The 24,776-nt window shown below is 45.1% G+C and overlaps 1 protein-coding gene across 3 annotated transcripts in view; it reads right to left on the reverse strand.

Moving 5' to 3' along the window:
• Positions 1–24,776, reverse strand: part of LOC119397034 (E3 ubiquitin-protein ligase SHPRH) — a 269,191-nt gene that overhangs the window by 92,583 nt on the left and 151,832 nt on the right. For all 3 annotated transcript variants that reach the window (XM_037664462.2, XM_037664460.2, XM_037664461.2), the window contains 3 exons: positions 24,171–24,714; positions 11,227–11,403; positions 1,814–2,007 (listed from right to left, as the gene is read on the reverse strand). In XM_037664462.2, coding sequence (XP_037520390.1) covers positions 1,814–2,007; positions 11,227–11,403; positions 24,171–24,714 — 915 coding nt within the window. The remainder of the gene's footprint in view (positions 1–1,813; positions 2,008–11,226; positions 11,404–24,170; positions 24,715–24,776) is intronic.

Genomic DNA, 24,776 nt, shown 5'->3' on the forward strand with positions numbered 1-24,776 from the left:
CCGATCATCCCTGGCTAGTTGCGTGCAGCGCGTCGCCTACTCGGCTCACGCCATCACTGCCGGGCCGCTTGCATTTGTGCGCGCATTTGTGCGCTCTTTGTGCCCGTTTCACTTCGGAGCGTGCACGGGTGCGACGAGCGGCCTGTTCGTTCAACGTGGCGAAGACAAACATTTTGGAAGCAACGCGCACTCTACATCTCCGCGATGCTCTGACGGCCCTGCACGACAGGCGCGGCGCGCTTGGGTTGCCGCCTAATAAAACACGCTGTATACGCTCGCTGTAAGTGCATCAACGTTTCTCGGTGCCTGTGTCGCTCAACACCAGCGAGCTAGTTTCGTTTACACGAAGCGACGTGCACTTTATCTCGCACGGCGCGGCGGAAGCGAACTTTCGACCGGCAATGGCATCGCGCGCTCGTACTCAGGGGCGTAGCCAGAAATTTTTTTCGGGGGGGGGTTCAACCATACTTTATGCATGTTCGTGCGTGCGTTTGTATGTGTGAGTGTATATATACACAAGCAAAACTGAAAAATTTCGGGGGGGGTTTGAACCCCCCCAACCCCCCCCCTGGCTACGCCCCTGCTCGTACTGCTTGTACCGCCGTCACCCCGAACAGTTTACGCCACACGTGCAGCCGAGCCGATAGCTGCAGATGACTGTGATAAGGTTGTCGGCGATAAATCATAATGGCACGTTCATCGCCGGCCGCCACATCGCCTTCGCTCTCTTCTGATGCTTGTCCGTGAAGGAATCGCCGCAATTGCGCGGAAGTCGTAATCATTGATCGGCCGGTCTCTGCCATTACCGAAAAGATGAGACATTTTGCGGCACATTGTGACGTCGACGCAGTGAACATTTAAGCGCCGAAAAGTTGTCGCCGTCATCGCTTATTGCATTTTATGGATTCTTGCGTTCCAAGGCATAGGTTCATGGTAGGCGGTCGTAGCTGCAGAGAACGGTGCCAGGAAAGGTTGCCGTGCGAAAGCTGACTGCAAGGCTTCATGCTGCCTACTGTTTCTTTTTCTTTTTTTTCTATTCCCCACTGCCATTCTGCCACTGAAGCAACGACCGGAAAGCGAGCGACCTCGCTCGTAGCGTCCGAAAGCAGCGCGTGCGGTGCTCGCCGATCTCGGGTATCTTCGTCACGAGTAAACTGGACCGGGGTACGCGCGAGCGCGCGCCTCTCACGCTTTAGAAGGCATGCTTTAACTTTTTTTCGCTTCGTATACGCCATATTTTTACCGCGACCGTGTCTGAAGTGTTCGTTGTAAAAGTAGGAGGGTCTGAAAAATGTTCGCTATATGTGGACGCAGTTTCAATGGGTAGCATAGGAAAATCGTAAGTGCACCGAAATATGGTCGTTATAACCGATAGATCGTTATATCTGGGATCGTTATAAGTGGGTTCGACTGTATAACGTTCTGTGAATCATGCAGGATGAGTGAAGGAAGCAAAGAGACAGCAGCAGTGGAATGGCATGTAGATGGAAAGCATAATGCAACACAGCATAAAACCTTGCACACAAGGTTTCACTTCACAACAAATTGTGATCCCCCACCAGCATGAAAATTTGAGTACTGACTGGACCAGAACACTGAGCAAGGGCCCGTAAATAAATGCTGTGTGCTGCTGGAGCTGCAGTAAATGTTGAATTTGCATATTACATCCGAGAAACACAGCAGTGCAAATAAAATGACCAAGTACAGAAAGCAAAAATTTCCGTCACTGGTGTCAAGGCTTTATGCAAATCCTGCTAGGAAATGATTAGCTTCAGTTGAAATGGAAAAAGTGGTGCGAATGAAAAGGGAGCACCTGCCAGAGACGAACTCTTGTTCAAACTTTTGATGATCTTTTCCACGTTGCTGTCGCCCCAGTTGCCCCGTCGGAGCGTGCCAAACAAGGCATCCTCTTTGTCCTGAGCCTCTTCATGTACGGTGTCCTCAGAGAAGCAGAACAGGCGGCCCTCGTACAAGTTGAACAGCTCATGCACAATGCAGTACTGGCACCTGCACACACAATTTGCTTTGAGAATGAGGCTGGCGTGCAAAGGTTACAATACATGGTGCACATGGGCCACTTTCTTGGCATCAAACGAAGCCTTTTGTGGCACACACTTTCTACACAGCGGCTGGCTTTGGAAGGCATCTTGTAATCCTTCCACCTCTGGCCATTCAAGTTCCTTTCTCCAAATGCTTCATTATCTCCGTTTACCATGACTTTTCAAAATAATTTATTCCTGTGGAGCAGCATAATTTTCATGGTTCTCACAACTGCTGCTGTGTTTTAAAAGTAGGGGTGTGTGAATATTCCAAATTTCGAATATTTTTCGAATAGTGTTTGCTATTCGATTCGATTCGCACTAGAACTGTACTATTCGAACTTCCCAAAGACAAATACAGTCAACGTCCGATTGAAAGTGACCCCTTCAGATTTTCAATATGCTTCACCTCATTACACTCTCGTATTGCGGCAAAGCTGCCTTTCAAGCTCGGTTATGGTCGAACTTTGCCAAGATATAGTCATCGTCAGATTGGAAGTGGCCCCTAGATTTTCAACATGCTTCACCTCATCACACCCCGGTATTGCGGCAAAGCTGCCTTTCAAGCTCCGCTACGGTCGCAAGTGTATAAACTCAAGAAAACGCTGGTTCTAACATGGAGATGAAAGATGTGGCAGAGGTGGGGGCTCAATAAATGCTGTTTTGGTCCTGAAATTTGGGCAGGAAGTCCGAAAAATCGGAAGCCGAAGCTTTTTAGCATCCAAAACTTCAGATGTTCTTATATATCGACGTCTACAAGGCAGATTTGGAACTCCGGACTTGAAGGGAACACACCCTTGTCCGCCACATCAGTTGGGCTTCCACAGAAGTTGAAAGAGGAGGAGAGGCTGAGGAAATGGCATCTTTGCCTATCACATGTAAAGTGTTGTCGGCAACACTTTGGTTGCACCAAATCATGTACATAACTAGAATTCGGCCTCTACATTGCTTAATTCTTGATAAGACAACTATGAAACACCACCCCACCAGTGCTTCATCAACCTAGCGAAAAGAAACACTTTCATGTTGCTATCTCATAAGAATATGCTTAGGAATCCTCTCTAACTTTTTTTTTTTCTGCAATTTCACATCGAAGTATTAAAAAAATATTCTAGATATTTTCAAGAAATATTTGAAAAATATTCGATTTGATTCGCACTCACACTTCGAAATTCGAATTCGCTTTGCACCCAAAATTTTGCTATTCGCACAGTAATGCGATGAAAGGGGCTAGTTGGTTCATGTTGGCTTGGTGATGCGCTTACAGTAGGGACACGTTACAAAGTACACAGGACACAGTGTTAACAGGACGAGCGCAAACGAGCAGGACGAGCGCTGAAGTTTGCGCTCGCCCTGTTAACACTGTGTCCTGTGTACTTTGTAACGTGTCCCTACCGTAAGCGCATCACCAAGCCAATATTCGCAGAGCTCTATTTAAAAGCTTGCTGAATATAAGCCGTTTACCGCAAACAATGAAATTTTGAAAATAACTAAAAGAAAGGCATTTATAAATTTTTGTTTTGAAAATCCCACTATATAATGTCAATAATGCAGTCTACGATTCTGCCTAAAAAAAATGCATTATTTGAGTACCCAACAACTTACAATGTGTCAAATGTGACCAGCTCAGCCTTGCAGTTTCAACGAAGATTTTAACAAATCTCATGGTAACACTTTTACAGCCCATTTAACGTGCACCTAAATCTAAGCTTACGGGCTTCCAGCATTTTGCCTCCATTGAAATGCAGCCACCAAGGCCGGGATTTGATCCTGCGACCTTTGGGTCAGCAGTCAAGCACCATAACCACTAGACCAAAGGCAGCAGCTATTTCACTGAACGAAACTGGGCCCAGTAAGATGAAACACTCACAGGGTAGCAATAGTGGTGAGCACAATTGTTGGTTGTCATGAATCTGCTATTTACGCGCGAGTTGCTTGTGGTCACATGTGTTCCAAAATGTACTCTACTGTTTGTGCTGTGCATGCAATCTGGTTAGAATTCTAGAACGTTCCAATACATTCAGGTGCATCATTCACCAAGCTATACACAACATATGTAACATTTTTAGTCGAAGAAACCTAGTCACACTGAAAAGGAAAACAAATATGAGTGTCAACTGCACACGATGTCCGAGTTATTAGTAGGGCTGTGCGAATATTCTAACTCTCGAATATTTTTCAAATACTAGTCTTTGCTATTCGATTCGATTTGCACCGGAATTTTACTATCTCAAGTATTCGAACATGCAGAAGATAAATACAGTCAACGTCTGATTTTTTGGACTCTCTAGGGAAGGGACCGTGAAATCGTTAGAAAAATCGGGCAGTCCGAAAAGACAAGTTCATGCTTTTTAATCTCGCTCAAGCGGTCAAATCGTTACAGCCACGTCCGAAATAGCTTTAATGCCTCCTACAACACTTATCAGGCATTTTGGTGCACGCCCAAGCTCTCGTGAATACATTCGGTACCTGCCACAAACCCCGCTTAACTACGTGCCAACTGCCAATTGCAAATTTGCGTCTCGTGATGAGCGCCGCCGATGCCAGCAAGGCGTGGAATAGATTATGGCTCTCTCGCATGGCGAGTCTGAAAACGATGACGCGGAACACAAAGACTGGTGGAAGAGCGGACGACTCGTCTGGCTTTCCCCAATGCGTGTGTGTACGTAAATGATGCGCCCATGCGTCACTGAATCTCCACCGATATGCAACATTTGCTGCTGCGTGAAGCCAATCTTTCCTAGTTGTGTGTAGCACATTGCCAACTAAGCTGAAGCCATCACTGCCAAAGCGCTTGCTGTACCGTACACATGCGTTTGTGATGAAAATGTTCGTGATGCCTGACCGCACATGGGTGCGGCGATGGCGAGCTGCTTTCATTTGTGAAGGCAACGCGTCTGTGCGGCATTTAGGGGGCTCACACAAAGAGACCGCTAAGTCGTTAAAGGCGGTGCGGCGCGTTCGGGTTATACGCATACCACTGCGCTAGACCACATATACTACTGAGCGGTAAGCTGAAGATGCTTATCATAAGTGTTGGGCGCGTTCCGGTGCTTATCCGTAAAGACATTGCCGCACTGGGCCGTGACAATGGTCCCTTCAGATTTTCTATATGTTTCACTGCATCACACTTATATGTTTCACTGCATCACACTTTGGCATTGTGGCAAAGCTGCCTTTCGGACTCTGCTGCAGCCGCAAACGGATCGACTCTTGAAAGAGCTGGTTCGAACCTACGAGATGATAGATGTGAGAGGTGAAGGCTTTCATTAAGGCCATTCCGGACCTGGAATTTGGGCAGAAAGTCCAAAAAATCGGATGCCGAAGAGTTTCAGCGTCGGATACTTCAGATGTTCTTAGACATTGACATTTATATGGGGCAGATGAGGAACTCCAGACTCGAAGGGAGTGTGCCCATGTCCGCCACAGAAGTTGAGGGAGGAGGAGAGGTTGAGGAAATAGCGTCTTTTCCTTTTACATGTAAAGTGTTTTTGACACCACATTGGTTGCACCAATTCACGTAAATAAATAAAATACGGCCTCTGCATTGCCTCATTCTTGATAAGACAACTAGGGAACACCACCCCTCCTGCACTTCACCAACCTAGCCAAAAGAAACGCTTTCATGTTGCTACCTTGTAAGAATATGCTTAGAGATCCTCTGCAACATTTTTTTCTGTAAGGGTGGATACGTGGGCTTGTTGGTAGTGGGTCATTTTCTTAAATTTTGTTGTAGTGTGGCAGAGGACGTGGACACCAGAAAGAAACGTATGAGGACATAGAGAGCTAACAGAGCGCTGTGTGTGTTAGCACTGAGTGTTGTCATACGTTTCTTTCCAGTGGCCATGTCCTTTGCTGCGCTACAACCATAGGTCGATTCACTAAGACTCACTCAGACTCAGATTTAGCCGTGAGTATGAGTCTGAGTGAGTCAGGCCGAGTAATATTTTCGTGAGTCTGAGTCCGAGGATGACGAAAATTTTGGCGAGTCTGAGTCTCAGTCAGCCCTAAGGGCAAAATATAATTAATGATAATAATAATATTAATAATAATATCTGGGGTGTAACGTCCCAAAACCACGGTATGATTATGAGAGACGCCCTAGTGGAGGGCTCCGGAAATTTCAACCACCTGGGGTTCTGTAATGTGCACCTAAATCTGATGGTGAATTCCATTGGCGGATTTGGAGTTGCCGACGAACTCTGCGCTGGAGCACTCCACTCTGGCGGAGTGCAGACGAAGGAAATCTGCCAATGAAACACAAGCGCCCTTGCCAGAGTAAATGGTAGGGGGCGCTAGCACACATCTGCTTTGCAAGCGTCCAGCATTCCCCGCGTTTCACGACGTTTTCGCCTTCACGAGCGCGAGCGTAGAGAACGAACGCAGTCAGACAGTGCATTGCACCACGCCCGCGATACACCATGCTCTGCGCACGTGCGGGGAGCTTGCGACTTCCGGTCGAATCCACCATTTTTCGCGGAGTAGAGAGAGCTGCTCCGTGGAGTGAATCTGGCGGCGGAGCTGCTCCGGATCTGCCAATGAAACGCACAGGGAGCACTCTCAATCTGCCAATGGGTGTGTTCAGATAAGAACGTCGATGCATGTCTGTCGACCCCCTGTAATTTCGCTGAAAGAAAATATATTTCGTTGTCCGCGTCCCCAAGACCACAAAACCACTTTTAGTCTCGCGAAAAAAAAATTCACCTTCCTTAAAAAAATTTAGAAGTCTCCACTGAGCCGCAACCGCCTTTTTCTAATTTCGCGGAAATGGGATTTCGATGAGATGCCACAAAAAAGCTATTGCAGCTGTAGGTCTGACAAATTTTCTCTACATACTACGGATAGCTTAAGTTGACGAAACATTATTACTTTGCAGTTTTGATGCTGTTCTTTTAAGAAAAATATTCGCAAAATCGGCACAATGTTCAATAATGCCCAAATTTAAGGTTTTTTTTTTCTCCGCGCGTATAAACGCCAGACTTCCCAAAATTTTTGAGAACATTGCCATATGTTAGCTTAATAAATGAGCCGAACGAAATCGCTGAGAGTGACTTGAAACGTTAACGAGAAATGTTCAACTGAGGACAAGTCTCTAAAAATGCAATATTTCGAAGGTCATTTAAAAAAAAACACCATCTTCGATTTTCTTTAAACGCTTCATAACTAAAGCCAAGCACGTGTTCTAACTTAATCTGTAGAAACATGTTGCATTATTTTTGTGAGGTAGGAGTTATGAAGCACGAAAAGTGGCTAAATTGACGTAAACTGAGTAAGCCAACACTGAGCAAGCATGGAGCAATAATTTCCATTATCATTATCTTTAGGTCCTCAATGTGTTTTGTTGTGCTCGAGAGACAAGAGCTTGACAGAAAAAACCAATGAGTTGCCTTAAAGTGCAAATTTGGGAGAAGTTCAGTCATATCACTGGCAAAAAACCCAAGTCTCCATCTTCACATGCGTCGTCATGACTAGAAAAGGAACCCGCAGCTGCGCTCTTATAAGCGATGACACTAGCCACGACTCCGCCCACGCATGCTACGCTCTCGAAAAGGTGCACGAGTGGCTCGAGGGTGTTGCTCCTTTATATGCACATGTTACATACGTCAGTGATGGTGCCCCGAGCCATTTCAAGAACAGGTACCAGCTTCACGAACTTACAGAAGATTATAGCGCACGAAAGACACGGACAAAGGAAGACGTGACACACACATAGCGCCTGTGTGTGTCACGTCTTCCTTTGTCCGTGTCTTTCGTGCGCCATAATCTTCAGTACAACATACCAACACGCCCAAAACGCCACGTTACGAACTTACAGCTACCAAATACGCCTCGGTGCAGTGGCAATTTTCCGCAGCGGGGCACGGCAAGAATGCTTGCGATGGAATTGGGGGCGTCGTCAAGCATCACGCAACCTTACACAACCTCCGCAGCTCCGCCACATCAGTTATTAAGTTCGCGAAAGACATGGTTGATGTTCTCAACACAACGCTACAGAATGTGACGCTGATTCACCTTCCAAGTGCTGACTTGAAAGCCTTCAGGGAAATGAAAACAAAGAAGTGACAGTGCATCTGTCCAGCGCATTGCATTCAGTCGTGGCACATGTGGCAGTGGACGCGCGTCAGCCAAGAGCGCAACGAATTGCTTGTTGCAAGAACAGCCGAATGTCCAAAGAAGAAAGTGCCGGATTAGACGCTGCTTTTCAGCGCATGAAACAAGAATAACTCTACAACGGAGCTTCTTCAGCTAAAAATGATTCTCTACAAAATGAAAAACGTTCATTACGAAATTAGGTCAATTTTATTGAGTGACAACCATGCCTCGTGTAAAGAAGCAGGAAGCATCGTTCCGAAGAACGCAGTGATACAGGCGTAACAAAGAAGACATGACACTGAACGTCACCAACAATAATGCACATGCTAAGTATAAAAAGTGTTGTGAACTCTTGTGGGTGGTACTCGCATGACCGCGGCTTTCCACGACGGTCACCCTGGGTGCAACTAACACTTAGCGCAAGGCGCCCCCCTTGCTGCATGTAATCAAGATCACAAGGTTGCTTCACCAGGAGCAAAAAACACAACTGCTTCAGGGACGTGAGTGACTGTCTAACTTGTCTGACTATGACTTATGACTCTGACGCCCTGTGTATACATCAGGCATAAATAAACTGTTCCTTCCGAGAGCACGACTCGACTACATTTTTAGAAATCTTGCGGTTAGTCCTTACATATGGACCAAAACTTCGACGCGTGCACGCACGCACATGAACAACTTTGCACTTTAAGGCAACTCATTGGTTTTCTCTGTCAAGCTCTTGTCCCTCGAGCACAACAGTACGCACTGAGGACCTAAAAATAATAATGGAAACTATTGCTCCATGCTCGCTTATCTTGTGGTTACTCTGTTTACGTCAATTTGGCCACATTTCGTGCTTCATAAGTCCTACCTCACAAAACTAATGCAACATGTTTTTACAGATTAAGTTAGAACACGTGGTTGGTTTTAGTTATGAAGAGTTTGTGTTTTATGTTCTTTCTTCTTTCTTTTTTGTTAGGGAGCGCGCGAGCGCGGTCGGGCTCCAGAAGCGCCGCTTGTGCCGCCACGCACCGTCTGCGTTATCACATTACCGACGTGCCATGGGAAGCGATAAACATCCAGCCGTGGATCCTCTCCAGCCACCTCTGTGAGCAGTACGCAGGCTCGCATGCGCAAAAGATTTTGAAAGCGATTCCTGCGAAGCGTGTGACTCAGCATCGCGGCATGCTCAGTGGCTGGGACCCATGTAGAAGTTTTTTTTTATTTGCGTGAAACGTAGTAATAATTTGCTCTTCAGAACCAACTGTTCCTCTTTTTTTCTGTCAATCCGTCAATCCACAGAACACATTCACGACCTAAAAATAATGATAATGGAAATTATTGCTCCATGCTTGCTCAATGTTGGCTTACTCAGTTTACGTCAATTTAGCCACTTTTCGTGCTTCATAACTCCTACCTCACAAAAATAATGCAACATGTTTCTACAGATTAAGTTAGAACACGTGCTTGGCTTTAGTTATGAAGCGTTTAAAGAAAATCGAAGATGGTGTTTTTTTTTAAATGACCTTCGAAATATTGCATTTTTAGAGACTTGTCCTCAGTTGAACATTTCTCGTTAACGTTTCAAGTCACTCTCAGCGATTTCGTTCGGCTCATTTATTAAGCTAACATATGGCAATGTTCTCAAAAATTTTGGGAAGTCTGGCGTTTATACGCGCGGAGAAAAAAAAAACCTTAAATTTGGGCATTATTGAACATTGTGCCGATTTTGCGAATATTTTTCTTAAAAGAACAGCATCAAAACTGCAAAGTAATAATGTTTCGTCAACTTAAGCTATCCGTAGTATGTAGAGAAAATTTGTCAGACCTACAGCTGCAATAGTTTTTTTGTGGCATCTCATCGAAATCCCATTTCCGCGAAATTCGAAAAAGGCGGTTGCGGCTCAGTGGAGACTTCTAAATTTTTCTAAGGAAGGTGAAATTTTTTTCGCGAGACTAAAAGTGGTTTTGTGGTCTTGGGGACGCGGACAACGAAATATATTTTTTTCGCGAAATTACAGGGGGTCGACGGACATGCACTGACGTTCTTATCTGAACACACCCCAATGGAACAGACTTGCTCCGAATGGAGCAGAAAAACTGCTACCGGAAGTGCTCCGAATCTTCCAATGGAATTCACCATAAGTACGTAGACCTCAAACATTTTTGCCTCCATCGAAAATGCAGCCGCGGCAGCTGGGATTCGATCCCGCAACCTTCGGGTCAGCAGTCGAGCACCATAACCATGAGACCACCGTGGCGGGGCAAAATATAATTAATGAGTGAGTCTGACAGAGCTCCGCAATTTTTTGCCGACATATGGTTCTATCTACTCCACTTCAGCATCACTATCAGCCTTATGTCGGCTCACGTTTACGCTCAGGTCTACTCATACATACTTCAAAGCACTAGCGTTCATGCACCATCTCAATATTTATTGACCAGAGGCGTGAGTTGCAAAATGAGGGAGGCGGGGGAGGGGCTTGATAGTGCTGCGGCAAAATCTTTCCCAGGAAGTTCTTGATAACAATATCGCATGCGAGTCATCTCTTTCAATAAAAGTGGCCTTATTGGATAGTAAACATTGATAACTTGTGTTTGAAGGTGTGAGATCAAAACACATCAAGCAGAGCACCAATTATGAGAGATATTGATGTTAAAGAGCCTTCACGCTATGGTCGAAAGAGTTAAATATAGGTTAATGGACTCATGAGTCAACTCGCTCAGACTCGGATCGAGCCATGAGTCTGAGTCAGTCCTAGTGAGCAGTATTTTATGTGAATTTGAGTCCAAGTGAGTCTGGTTGAGAAAACTTTATGTGAATCTCAAGTCTGGGTGAGATTGGATGAGGAATATTTCGGTGAGTCTGAGTTCGAGTGAGCCCTAAGAGCAAAATATATTTCATGAGTGAGTGTTAGTGAGTTTCACATTTTTTGCCGACTTATGGCTACAACAAAGTCTTTTTTTCCTGTCATTTCGCTTTGAAGTATTGAAAAAATATTTGCAAAATATTCGATTCCATTCACACTTACATTTTAATATTTGAATTCGCTTTGCACTCAGAATTTTGCTGTTTGCACAGCTTATTAGCCAAGCGGATAAACAGCCTTACTTGTCTCTTTTCTTCTTGCTTGGTCTGAGATGGCATTCGACAGCTGCGGAGACCTCGTTGGGCGATGATGGGTTGGCTGAGAGAGCCTGGACTGCACCCATCAGCTCCTCCCTGGCTGCCTCCAGTTGCCGCAGCTGTGTGTCCATCACATACTGCAATCCATGAGCTGTGCTGAACCTGTGGCCAGTTGAAGCTACTAATCAAATGCCAGGGGAATGGACAGCTTACAGCAAGCTTATCGTGAAATCTGCACCACACCACTACAGCTGCACTTGTAACAGCCGCTGTGCAGGCACTCTTGCGCAGAGAGTTAGTCAGCAGCCAACAAAATGCTTCTAAATAGTATAATGATGGCTACATTTTAGGTATTGGTCAAATATTATGTGCATGATTTCGTAGTACTGTTACAGTGTGATGCCTCAGGGTTGCATGCTGAGTCGTCACAAATTGTCGGAACATTTGAAGAACGTCTTGCCCTCTTGTCATAACACATGAATTTCCCACGAGGACACCCTCCGGTTTAGTAAAAACAGTGAACACATGCATATTCAATAAAGCATTTCTTAGAAGCACAGGTGTGCATTCTTCTTAGAGATTCTTCCCCCACCATCTTGAATGTTGGGTCGCGACTGAGCAAGGCCTCCAAACCTTGTCCGATTATCTTTCACCATAGCGCTTGCTCAAGATTTCATGGCTATTATTACACACAGAGTCATCCACACCTGAGAGCCTTGGTTCTTTACAACTGACTGAATGAAATGCAGTCATGTGCTCCCAAAATATTGAAAATGGTTGACACTACTCACATGGCAAAGTCGCAGAATCTATTAGTTCAAGCCGTTAACCCAGCCTGTGCAAACTTTCTTTTTTTATATAGCTTTTTGTGAAAACTAACAAAATCTTTCAAGTTTTGTTTATGATTTGTACAATGTGAGCAGTTATCATCATTGAAGTGTCAACTGTTCATTTGGTATTAAATGCAAAGCATTTCTTAGGGAACCCTAGGCCCTTTAAGCCGCCTACGTCTGGGTGCTCTCTTGATTGCCTCCTTAACTTGGTGTAGAACAAAAGTGGCATGGGAGGGTAAGAGGATTGGACGAATATGACTGTCTGGTCATGACATGAATAACGTGAAAATCCTGTCGTGTACGTCGTCACGCCCTTTCGTCCAGACACGCGTGACACATACCTGTTTACTACGGGTCGTGGTGTACGGGTATGCGACACAGGTGATCGACACTTTATATCTTCCCAGGAACGGCGAGAACAGACATTGGTAATTTAAATGCGAGAGTGTTAAGAGAAACCGACAACGGCAGCGTTGACTCGACGAATGCAAAGAATAAAGATTAGGATCTCGGCAGGAATCGAACCCAAGCATTCTGCGTGACAGTCAGGTATTCTACCAGAGAGCCACGCCAGGTGTAGAAACTGGTTTGGAAAAAAAACGCCAGGCCTGAGCGGAAAGTGCAGCACAGTCACAGCGAAAGCTGGAAGAGCGGCATTTCTGGAGCCCGTTATAAACTCTCTTGGGGCAAGTACACTGGCAACGTACCCTCTACGCCACAAATCATAATTTTTGTGAAGTTGGGAACCACCCACCAAGCCATTATTCGTCATTCTGCGGTGAAGCGAGCTACCATCTGTAAGGCATTATGTGCAATGCGTTGATGCAACTACTGAAGATGATGAAGAATTATGGCTGAGCCCTTTGTAATGGGTTGGAAGCTTTAAACGACCCACTAGTTATGTAATTAGCATTGTGTGACGCCTGGTCGTTATTTCACTCTCCCACCACGCTATATAACATAGGTTACCGTGAGAAAGAGAGAGGGAAAGAACTTTATTGAGACCCTGAAGAAATGGATCATGGGGGCCTCATGGCCTTCCTTGGCAATCAATAGAAGTGCACTTGCGAGGAACCCACTACGCTATAAATCATCATAATTTTTGTGAAGTAGAGAAGCAGCCACTATGCCATTTTTCGTCATTCTGCGGAGAACCGTGGTACCCGCTAAACGCCTGTAAGGCATTATGAGCACTTTTTTGATGCTGTGGCTGATGACAATGAAGAATTATGGCAGAGCCCTTTTGTAATGGGTTGGAATCATTCAACAATTCACTCGTGCAATTCGCATTATGTGACGCCTGGTTACAGAACTTGCGTTGTGTGAAGCCTGGTTGTTATTTTACTCTTCTACCACGCTACATTACATATGTTAAAGGGACACTAAAGGCAAATATTAAATCGACGTTGATTGTTGAAATAGCGGTCCAGAAACCTCGTAGTGCTACTTTTGTGCCAAGGAAGTGCTTATTTTGAAATAAAATCACGTTTTAGTGGTTCGCATCGCGTTAGCGCACTTCAAATCACCTGCCTGAAAGCAGTATTTCACACGTCACTGTTGCCATGCCCAACGTTGCCCGCCTTTACTGCGCGGTGGCTTGCACTGGCGGCGTGCACCATTTGGGCATCCGGCAACATCACATGCATGTGGTATTTTGTCGAACTTTCTGTCAGAGCGACTTTCACGAGCGTGCAAAACACACGCGGCAGTACGTGATACTCAAACTACCACTGAGACGTGACCGCGTGAGCGAAGCAGGGTGCTGGGCGAAGTGCAGTTCGGCGAAAACAGAACTTCTGAACCATTCCCCATGACAATGTCAAAGAGGTTCTTTTTTCCATAATTCAAACAGAAACGAACAAGCAGCATTTTATTACATGTCTTGATGCATGGAAGGTTCTTTTTTTTATTGCAGCTAGTTTGATTACGAGTGATTAATTGTATTCAGACTCTCCCACGTCATCGGGATCACTTGCAAAATGTCCCACTCGTGGCGCTCATCGTGTGAAACGTTTAGCTTAATTTCTCGGTAAGTAGGGCACTGCTGTTGATAATACTGCCGTTTTAGACGTTGTCATACATTTGAGCTTTCACTCTGACATAAATTGTTATTTGCCTTTAGTCATTCTAAAAAGACAGGGCGTGCAAACACGGACACAAGAAAGAAGTCAGGACACCACAAACGCCGACTAACAACTGAAGAGACGCACAACGGCTGAAAAGAAAGAAGGCACGAAAACTTATCTGCGCATGCCCATGCAACAGGCGAACCTATCAATCCGGCACGCGTGGCGGTCTATGTGGAAGATAACTGTTAAGGCATTTGATTTCATCTTTATGCAAGTTAATCGACGGTTGGCTCACGCATGCGCTACCACTATTCTCGATATGCCATGCTTCAATCATCAGGCGCGTTTCTTCATTTCTATGACGGTACAACACTGCGCATTCATCGAATTTCGGCGTGCACTTACAATCTCGACAATGCAAAGATAGATTAGAAGGTGAGCCTCCTGTTAGCGATCTCTTATGTTCCAACAATCTCTGGTTAATGCATCGGCCCGTTTGTCCTACGTAGAAGCGGCCGCAGCTGAAAGGGACCTTATACACCACACTCGTACGGCAATCAGTGAATTTGTTGGTGTGTTTTACGAAACAAATATCGGTCCGCTTCTTTTCTTTTACTAGCTCAATCTTCCTCTGCACAGCGGCACAAATCTTACCTAGCTTATTGGCAGCCGTGAAAACAACATTAACGCCGTATCTACTTCCTACTTTCTTTAGCCTGTGAGATACGCGATGAATGTACGGTATACCTACGACACGTGTCTTCCTATCGCTTTCTGCAACCATGCTCGGACTTAACACAATACTGTTTTAAGGTCCTAAATACTGTTTTAAGGTGAACCTGAAACCAATAGACGTTTTAAGTTTGCCCCGTACAATCACTAGACTTGTTCCTGAAGAAGAGCGTTCCCACTGCATTTCAGACTGCGTTGCTAGCATCAAGGGTTCTAATATGCATCTCAAGTGTTCTGATCCTATCCGGCCTTTGGTTAATTACTGTGTCGAGAAGAAACTCAGGCCGGTAATTTCAGATAAGGAAGGGTATTTTGTAATTATGCCGGACAGTTTGTTCTCAGAAAAAGCATTAGCAGCCATAGAAAAGAATTTTAGGACGATAAAACTTAAGCCATCAGTAGTTAGGCAACATGCTGTCGACCTTTTGTTAAGACATAATCTTGAGAGAATAGCTTGTAATGTCAAGAAGGCTAAATCACTTACTTTGGAATTGTTTTTTTCAGCCAAAACACATAAGAACGAGATCCCCTTTCGAGCAATCGTTTCAGAGCAAGGCACCTGGCAAGTCGCTGTATCTAGTTATCTGCAGAACTGTTTAACCTCTTTGAGTTTTTTAGACCCTTTTCGTATGCGTAATTCTCAGGCACTAGTTCAGTTCCTCTCAGAGGAGAACCCCGGCTGTTGTAAAGCTTTTAGTATGTAAAGCTTTTAGTATGGATATTGAAGACCTGTATTATTCTTTGCCGCATGAGGACTTGTTAAATTGTGTTAATGAATGTATTAACGAACAAGCGCACCTGACGGTTTTCACCGATAAATGTGGTGTTTCTACCGGGGCATTTCTAGAAATCCTTTCCATGTATTTAAAGTCGACGCTTGTATGTTGGAAGGAAGGCGTTTATGTGCAGAAATCAGGGATATGTATTGGTTCTAAGGTTGCGCCGGTTCTTAGTGATTTATACCTTAGCAAGATTGACAATCTTTCGGAAGGCGCCTTAGGTAATTCGGTTATTAAGGTTTTTCGTTATGTGGACGATTACTTGATCTTTTGTAGTGGTGAGGACTTTGAAAACGTGGTAACTTCCATGAGCGAAAAATTTGAATTAAATGGAGGTGGGCTGAGCTTTACTAAAGAGGTGCCTCAGAATAATAAAATACAATTTCTAGACATTTCCTTAATGTTCCAGAAGAACCACGTGTGCTGGCAGTATTCTCCTAGATCTTCGAAACCGCTGTTAAATTTTTCGTCGAAGCACTCAAAGGTTGTAAAAAACGGCATCGCCATGTCTTGCCTTAAATCAGCCCTCACCAAGTCGTGTGAGCACAAAATGAATGATAGCTTTAACGCACAGGTTACGCGTCTTTTAGATGTAGGGTATCCTCGTGATGCAGTGGCCACGGTCGCTGAACATTTAAAGAAGTCTATTGTGTTAAGTCCAAGCATGGTTGCAGAAAGCGATAGGAAGAAACGTGTCGTAGGTATACCGTACATTCATTGTGTATCTCACAGGCTAAAGAAAGTAGGAAGTAGATACGGCGTTAATGTTGTTTTCACGGCTGCCAATAAGCTAGGTAAGATTTGTGCCGCTGTGCAGAGGAAGATTGAGCCAGTAAAAGAAAAGAAGCGGACCGATATTTGTTTTGTAAAACACACCAACAAATTCACTGATTGCCGTACGAGTGTGGTGTATAAGGTCCCTTTCAGCTGCGGCCGCTTCTACGTAGGACAAACGGGCCGATGCATTAACCAGAGATTGTTGGAACATAAGAGATCGCTAACAGGAGGCTCACCTTCTAATCTATCTTTGCATTGTCGAGATTGTAAGTGCACGCCGAAATTCGATGAATGCGCAGTGTTGTACCGTCATAGAAATGAAGAAACGCGCCTGATGATTGAAGCATGGCATATCGAGAATAGTGGTAGCGCATGCGTGAGCCAACCGTCGATTAACTTGCATAAAGATGAAATCAAATGCCTTAACAGTTATCTTCCACGTAGACCGCCACACGTGCCGGATTGATAGGTTCGCCTGTTGCATGGACATGCGCAGATAAGTTTTCGTGCCTTCTTTCTTTTCAGCCGTTGTGCGTCTCTTCAGTTGTTAGTCGGCGTTTGTGGTGTCCTGACTTCTTTCTTGTGTCCGTGTTTGCACGCCCTGTCTTTTTAGAATGAATACTTGCCAACTAGCTCAGCTCTCTGTTATTGTTGCCTTTAGTGTCCCTTTAATGCGGTTCCTTCCCGACATGAAGCCTGTGTAGGGTCCTTTTGCAAAGCAGTTTCAAGCACTGGCATGGCTCTGACGTCGAATACTGGGCTCCAATGCAGAGGGCCCAGGTTCGAACCCCCGTTCCATCCTGGAAATTTTTTCTTATTTCGAGCGATAGCAGTTGCGGACACCGGCGGCGGACAACAATGGCGCCAAAAACGGCCCTTATTGTGATCTCATAACAGCTTTCGCTGTAAAACAGCCTGTGCAGGTGTAACAGTATTGAAAGTTGGGCTAGTTGGTACGGCAGCATGTTTGCGCAGTGTTGTATGTTTTCTGCTTTTACGTACATGTGTTATTCAATAAATCTTTTCAGTTGCGAGTCAGCGCTCGTCCTTGTCCCTTCTGTTCTTTCGGTCTTCGTCGTTCCTCGCGCTGTACACAAACATGTGCAGGTGTAATGTCGGTGCAACGTCAATAGTGGTTGTCGTGCTGGCTATCTAATTTTACAAGAAAGCAATAAAGATTACATATGCACTCCTATGATATAGGTGTCATGTAGGGGTTAATGTCAATTGGAGTTCCAATGTTGGCTCTGCTTTTATAGTTATAGCCGTCTTATTAATAAACATTACATTTGTATTCCTACGACTCAGCAAGCTGTAGTCAAGCGTGGCTCGACCCCGCAGGAATATGCTAACGAGAGTTACACATGATATTCACATCAAAGCACCATAACCTTCAATTTGCTTCAATGTATAACCTCGTTACAGCGGACCTGCTTACAACACACATTCGAATATTAGAGACCAATTTGTGGCGTAATGCCAACCTCCCTATTTGTTCTATTGATTGAGCTTCGTTTACAACGAATTCTGGTGCAACGGACATTCGGATATCATTGACTAAAATGTCAGGCCAGCAAGGTGGCCAGGACTCCTGTAGAGCGGACTTTTTTACCATGGACATCCCAAATTCAATAACTTCCGACTTCAAACATCGCTTGGTATACTTTTGGGACGGGAAAGCCGCGCCGGATATCGACGTACCGGTTTAAGAACAAAGGCCGCTGATCTCTGGTCTGCCAATGATTGGTTATGCCTAGCCGCGGCGACGAAAAATCGGCGCGCAGCGTGCTTGGTCTTGCGTTTTGGGGTGCCAACGCGTGAAACTGCTAGCCGCTGCTACCGCTGCTCTGAGTGGTCACAGCACGGTGAGCTTGGCCGGCGGGGGGGTACGCTGCCGAAGCGTAAATTGCCCATCCGCGGTTTTGAGGAGCCAGCAGGCGATGTGATACGTCGCTTGCGACGGAGCACATTGCGGCTTCTGTGCCTTCGCATGTCCCCTACATCGCCTACGTGATGTTCTTGCCTGCAAAGTTCGAATTCGTCTCGTACGTGGGCGCGCACGCCGTGAGCGTAGTTAGGCCTAGCCATGACTTCAAGCAGATAAAGCTCAGCTGCGATGTGCGTGGCCGCGGTGCCCGATGTTTCAAAGTACGTCATGCTCGATCGCGAGTACAAGGAGTTGTCCCCGGATGGTCTTCATCACGAGGTCCAAAGTGCTGATGAGCAGAACCGCTAACCGGGGCAGTCGGTTCGAGACGCGCGTCTGCGATGTTCGTGACGAGTGCAGCGCGATATCGTAATCTGATGATTGAGCTTCCGCTTGAAGCTGCCAAAGTAAACTGTAATTATATCCCAAATGATTGTCGACCCATGAACACACAACGCGTCACTAAGTAGCGCAATTTTTGACAGCCGTAACCTCGCGACGCACAAGCAGCAGACACTCTCTTGAAGCGAGCATCGGTCCAATGGCGAGACGAGCTGGAGCAACATGGCAGAAGCAGCCAATCGGAGGTCTTGAAACGAACGTCAAACATTTGGTTTTTGTACGCTTATTTCTGAATGGAGGAGCTAGCTGAAGTGGGGAATTTCAATACAGAGAAATGCTCTTTCCGACGAGCCCAGAATGGCGGTGCCCGGTTGCGCCGTTGTAGAGCTATAATTTTTTGAAAAACGCTTGTTTTTTTTCGCCACCTTGGCTATTTTCGCCACCTCGGCAGGCGCAACAAATTTTTTACAGCACTTCTATGTAGTAACAAAATGGCAAGTTGGGCTAGTTGGTGCTTGTTCATATTTGAAGACAAACAGCACTCAAAAAGACAAAAGACCAAAAAGAGGGAACACAAAGACAGTTGTGAGTGCAGCGCTGTGTGTGTACCCTCTCTTGTCTTTTTGAGCATTGTTTTTCTTCAAATATACACTTCTACGTAGTTTTCAGTGAAGATATATTTTGGAATCAAATAGAAAAAGGGCTACAGAAACTGAAAATGTGACTTTCAGAAAATTTCAGAATTTTTTTTGTTATTTCCCGTGGTAAGAAAGCCATGTCCCCCATTAAGAATAAATCCGTACGTTGACTGCGTTTGTGACTCGTAATTCTCTCCAGTTATAACAGAACCATTCAGCGTTTACATAAAATTCTGTGGTAACAGTACTTGGATTTTACAACTCCCTTTACAACAGACCAAAATCCTCTTCACTATGACGTGTGTTGTAATGAGGTTATACTGTAACGTGTGTGCTGACGTTACGTCAGACCATAAGTTGGCCTTTTAAACTCCAGTGTAGTGGACATTCCTGGTAAGCCCACACTGTGCACTCAACTACTGCACTTAAAAAATATGTCGATCCACCTCGTAATGCTTGGCCCAAAACCAGAAAATGCAGAATAGACAATTACTCGCCGACTGCTTCGCATGAAACCAATTCCTAGAAGGCATGGGATCTGCCGAATTTTTTTCCAGTGCCCTTACTGTGAGTTATCTCCGTAGCCTTGACTCAAGGACAGCCAATGCTACAAGGCAGTCAATATTGCTACGTACCAGTGGCATCGCGGTCTACAAGACGAAGAAAAGGACGGCAACAAGATAGACTGGCGTGAGCTGTTCCTATCAGCAGTGCTGCTCGCTTAACCAATTGTACATACATCTGTTCCTATTCCTATTCCTTCGAGCTCCATAGTGTTACAAACATAAACAAGATGTCCCAGTGAAAGAAAAATGAGGAAGACAGATCAGAATCAATTTACATGCGATAGGAATGTAAGACAAGGCAGACAGAGTTTTAAAATGTCCCATTCGGATTTTCTCAATTATGCATACAGCTGAAACTCAAAGTGATGACCAAATTATTTATATTTAGTCAAGCTGGGAAGTTCATAAAATGGGCCCTTAGAAATGTACAATTGTTAACCTGGAGCCTCCTCACATGACCAGGTAGCTAAGCCCAGCTGGGGACAACCAACTTGTGCAAGCAGGCACAAAAGGGCCAGTTTTCACATACACTAACGAAAGCCCCCTCGGGCAAGCTACTGGCAGTCCACACTTTAGTGCATGGGTGCTGCGTGCAGCCTCGTAAAAAGAAAACTATGCTCACAACTATGGCAGCTACGCATTTTAACTCAACAGCGTTAGAGTGCACGTTCAAAGAAAAAGCCATTTGTGTCAAAATTATAAAGAAATCTGTTTTGGGAAAAACTTTGCTAAATGTTTTGTTCATATGGGCACCTGCCAGGGAATGGAAATCTCTTCGTTAGATTGGGAACTTTGTAAAATTGGGTTTTGTTAGATCGAGTTTTAACTGCATCATTCTTTTTATTGGTCGACGCCTGCCAACTGGCCAGCCCCAAGAAGATGCAGCATTAGCGCCTTTTCTGTGTGATATCCGTATAGCAATAACTGTAGGTAGCCATAAATAACCACAGATAGCAATAACCGCAGTGCCAAGCATAGGTCGGCAAAAAATCTGGAGCTCACTCAGACTCACTCACGAAACATATCTTACCCTCAGGGCTCACTCGGACTCAGACTCACCAAACTTTTCCTCATCCGGACTCACTCGGACTCAGACTCACTATAATTTTTCTCAACCGGACTCACTCGGACTCAGAATCACCAAAATTTTATTTGCTCGAACTCACTCAGACTCAGACTCACGGCTCGATGTGAGTCTGAGTGAGTCTGAGTGAGTAGACTCGTGAGTCCGTTAGCATTAAATTATCCTTTTTCTACCATAATATCAATGCTCTTTAACGCCAATATCTCGCATAATCGGTGCGCTACTTAACACCTTTTGATCTCGTACCTTCAAATACGAGTTATCTGAGTTCGCAGTTCAATAAGGACCTTTTTATTGAAAGTCATGACTCACACGAGATATTTTTATCAGTAACTTCCCGTGAAAAAGTTTGCGGGGGAGGGGGGTCAAGGCACCTCCTCCCCCTCTCCCTCCTCAACTCACGCCTCTGATCAATAAATATTAAGCTGACATATGAATGGTAGTGCGTTGAAGTATGCGGGAGTATACGGGAGTATAAACGTGAGCTGACATAGGGCTGATAGTAATGCTAAAGTTGAGTAGATGGGACCATAGGTCGGCAAAAATTCTGAAGCTCACTCAGACTCACTCATGCAATATATTTTGCCCTTAGGGCTCACTCGGACTCAGACTCACCAAAATTTTCCTCAGCCGGACTCACTCGGACTCAGACTCACCAAAATGTTTCCCAACCGAACTCACTCGGACTCAGACTCACAAAAACTTTACTCAACCGGACTCACTCAGACTCAGACTCACGTCTCGGTATGAGTCTGAGTGAGTCTGAGTGAGTCGACTCATGAGTGAGTTTGCCGACCTATGGTGCCAAGACAAGAAAATTTGTAGGAAGGAGATATTGTACGTCTGTTACACGTATATTGGCATTAGCTGCCTCCATAATAGGTATTTCTTTGCTTTTCTTTTACTGCCTAAATGCCATTTCTTTATTAGTAGCAACCGTGTTCATTTCAGCAACTGTAACCATGTGAAAAGCGACCTTGCACAAGTGAAAGCTAGACATCAGCATAACAAAGCAACTGGTCAACAGCAACACATTACCGGTAAACAGTTACTGCCAAAGGGTGACTTTGGTGCACAAAACTTGGAGGCTGCAGCATGTGACCCCCCACTGAAGCAGATGATGCCACAAGAAAGTGTCACTCTGTGAAGCACAGCGTCAACCTGAGCGTGGCACGGTTTTCTTAGCTCACTGAGTTTGGACATATTATTTTTAACTAGTATACATTTCGACTAGCCCAACTAGTATGCAAAATACTATATTATGCCACTAGCATAATGAAGGTGTGGGACAATGAAAAGAATGATGTCAGCTATCAGAGCAGCCTTGCATAGTCATAGCTTTTTGAAAGCAGCTTTGCCTTCCAAGAGCCTGCACCGAGTTGCGACATCTTGATACGTCCCTTTCCACATTGGCGTGGGAGCAAGCAAAAGCAACCCTCGAAACATGACCACCTCGTGTGTCTTGACGTCGTGACAAACTCTTGCAGCAAAATGGATGCGTGAGAGCTGTCATAGTTTATGGTGCTCCTGGTATGCCAGCACATCTTCTATGGTTTAGAGGTGAAGGACCTTTACTTATGAAAAAGAAAAAAGAAGTTTCCTTTCAGCAAACACATCCCCTGCAGTTCAAAGCCAATCAATCCGCTGCCCCCAGCGGTTTTTCCCAGAGAATGTATGGCTCCACATTTGGGTGCAATCTCTGTCCTTCAGCTCAAAGGCTGACATCAAACAACTTGCACTTGAGCAATGGGCATCTCGTTGTTTCAAAATGCCCATACTTAATTGACAGGCATGCGCACAGGGTTCTTCCACAAGGGGGAGCCAAGAAAGAGCTTTGGGTGGGATGGGCAGAGAAGGTGTTCCATTATTTGTGTATAGGAAGTCTTTATTTGTTGATTTATTAATGTCATATTAATGACTTTGTTAATGTAATTAAATCCCCGTACAGATGAGGCTGTTTGCAGGTGACTTGGTATTGCTTATCGAAATAACCTGCAGTGAAGACCAAAGCGCACTTCATTCGTACCTTCAAAATTGTGGTGTTCCAAATGGCACAGGGAACTAAATGCTAACAAATCGGCTTTTCTAAAAATCACTAGAAAAATTAACAATTTATCTGCTTTCCATAGCATCGCTTGTGCACCTCTCACAGAAGTTTGTGAATAATAATAGCTGGGTATCCTGGAACACCTGTGTTTCTAACATCGGCGAGGCAGACTTCCGAAAGCTTTGTTTTCTGAGACATCAATTAAAACAGGCTCCCCCTATCCCTTGATTAACAACACATTACTCCCTCATCCGTCCTCCACTAGAGTGGAATCCTTTAATCAACTATAACGCTCTGGAAATGATCCAACGCACAGTGGCCCTGATTAACTCTTTCTAAACATCACCCAAATGACTCCCCTACCAGCTAATAACATTCAAACATTAAGTTTACAAAGAAAAATTCATAGACCTAAATTCATTTTCTTGCTGACGAAGTGCACCCTCATACCTGAACACCTTATCTCACGAGAACTCACCTGCACCATAACCGACTGGAATAACTCACTCGAATATGGAGCACTGAAACTATTGATGAAATAGGTTGTGGAATGTGTCATTGTTTTCCATGCACCTTTTGTACATTATGTTATTCTGCTAATATATTATTTGCTCCTATGTGTTGTGGTGCATGGGCAATAATCCTGGTTCTCTTAAGCTTCCAAGTGTCCATTATTGCAGTGTATTTTACATCTTATTAACGAAATGTATTAGTGTTCATTTCCTTCTCTTTTTCTTATATCTGTTCATAGTGCACGCTTATGCCCCTCCTGCCTTGCTGGGTCTGCAGTGTATTATAAGAAAAAATAATACAATGTTCATTCTAGCTAATAAACTACCTCCTCTAGCATGAAAGAAATAATCTTTGTATCACTGAAATGAGCACACATTGATGTGTACCTGTCCTTCCCAAATGTTGCCTGCATTTCTTCGACAAACAAGGCCGATAATTAGTGGACAAGTTTTGCCAAGAGGCTCATTTCAGCTATTTCAGAGCATATGCGAATGCTGTTTTTGTCAGATAGACCAACACTGTCGATGTCAAGGGCGTTTTAAGGCCACTTTTCTCATCTAGCCACTGTTTCTGCAGTGAAATATTGTCAGCCTTGCTACGCACATGGCGTAATCGCACTTACTGGTCACCGATCCTTGAAGACTTGAGATGGGACTTTTTCGATTCCAGGTCGTCCTTAACCTTCCTAAGGAGCCATTCGTCTTTACCGCTTTCGATGCTTGCCCTCAAAAGGGTGTTCCACCACGGCCGGCTTTTGGGGAGCGAAAACTTGTGGATGGTTTCTTGAACTGCGTGGGTCGTCTGCACGAGCTGCTTCTTGGCTGAGCCAACAGTGCTCAGGTAGCCTTCCAAGTAGGACTCTCGCAACTTGGCTGCCTCCTCGTGCAGTTTGTCATCGTTGGGGGCCTGTGGAATGTAGGAAACTCTCTGGGACGCTGTGGAGTCTGTCCACACCTGACGAGCAGGATCGAGGAAACTGCTTGTAGGAGTGGCACCACTGCATCTGACATCATCCAGCAGCTGGGCCAGGTTGTGCAGGGCATGCAGCTGCTGCAGCCGGTCGGTCTTGATGTTCCTGCTGTGGTCCTTGACCGACCAGAGCACTTCTCGGTACACGTCCGCAGCCGCCCTCCTCTCGCCCCGGATGATGTGGATACCGGCGATGCCTGCAAGTGACCATTCATCGTAAACTGGCTGCTCTCCATTCAAGAACACAGCCCCTTGCATC

This window comes from Rhipicephalus sanguineus, chromosome 6, assembly GCF_013339695.2.
Source record: "Rhipicephalus sanguineus isolate Rsan-2018 chromosome 6, BIME_Rsan_1.4, whole genome shotgun sequence".
In the NCBI taxonomy this organism is placed as follows: Eukaryota; Metazoa; Arthropoda; class Arachnida; order Ixodida; family Ixodidae; genus Rhipicephalus; species Rhipicephalus sanguineus.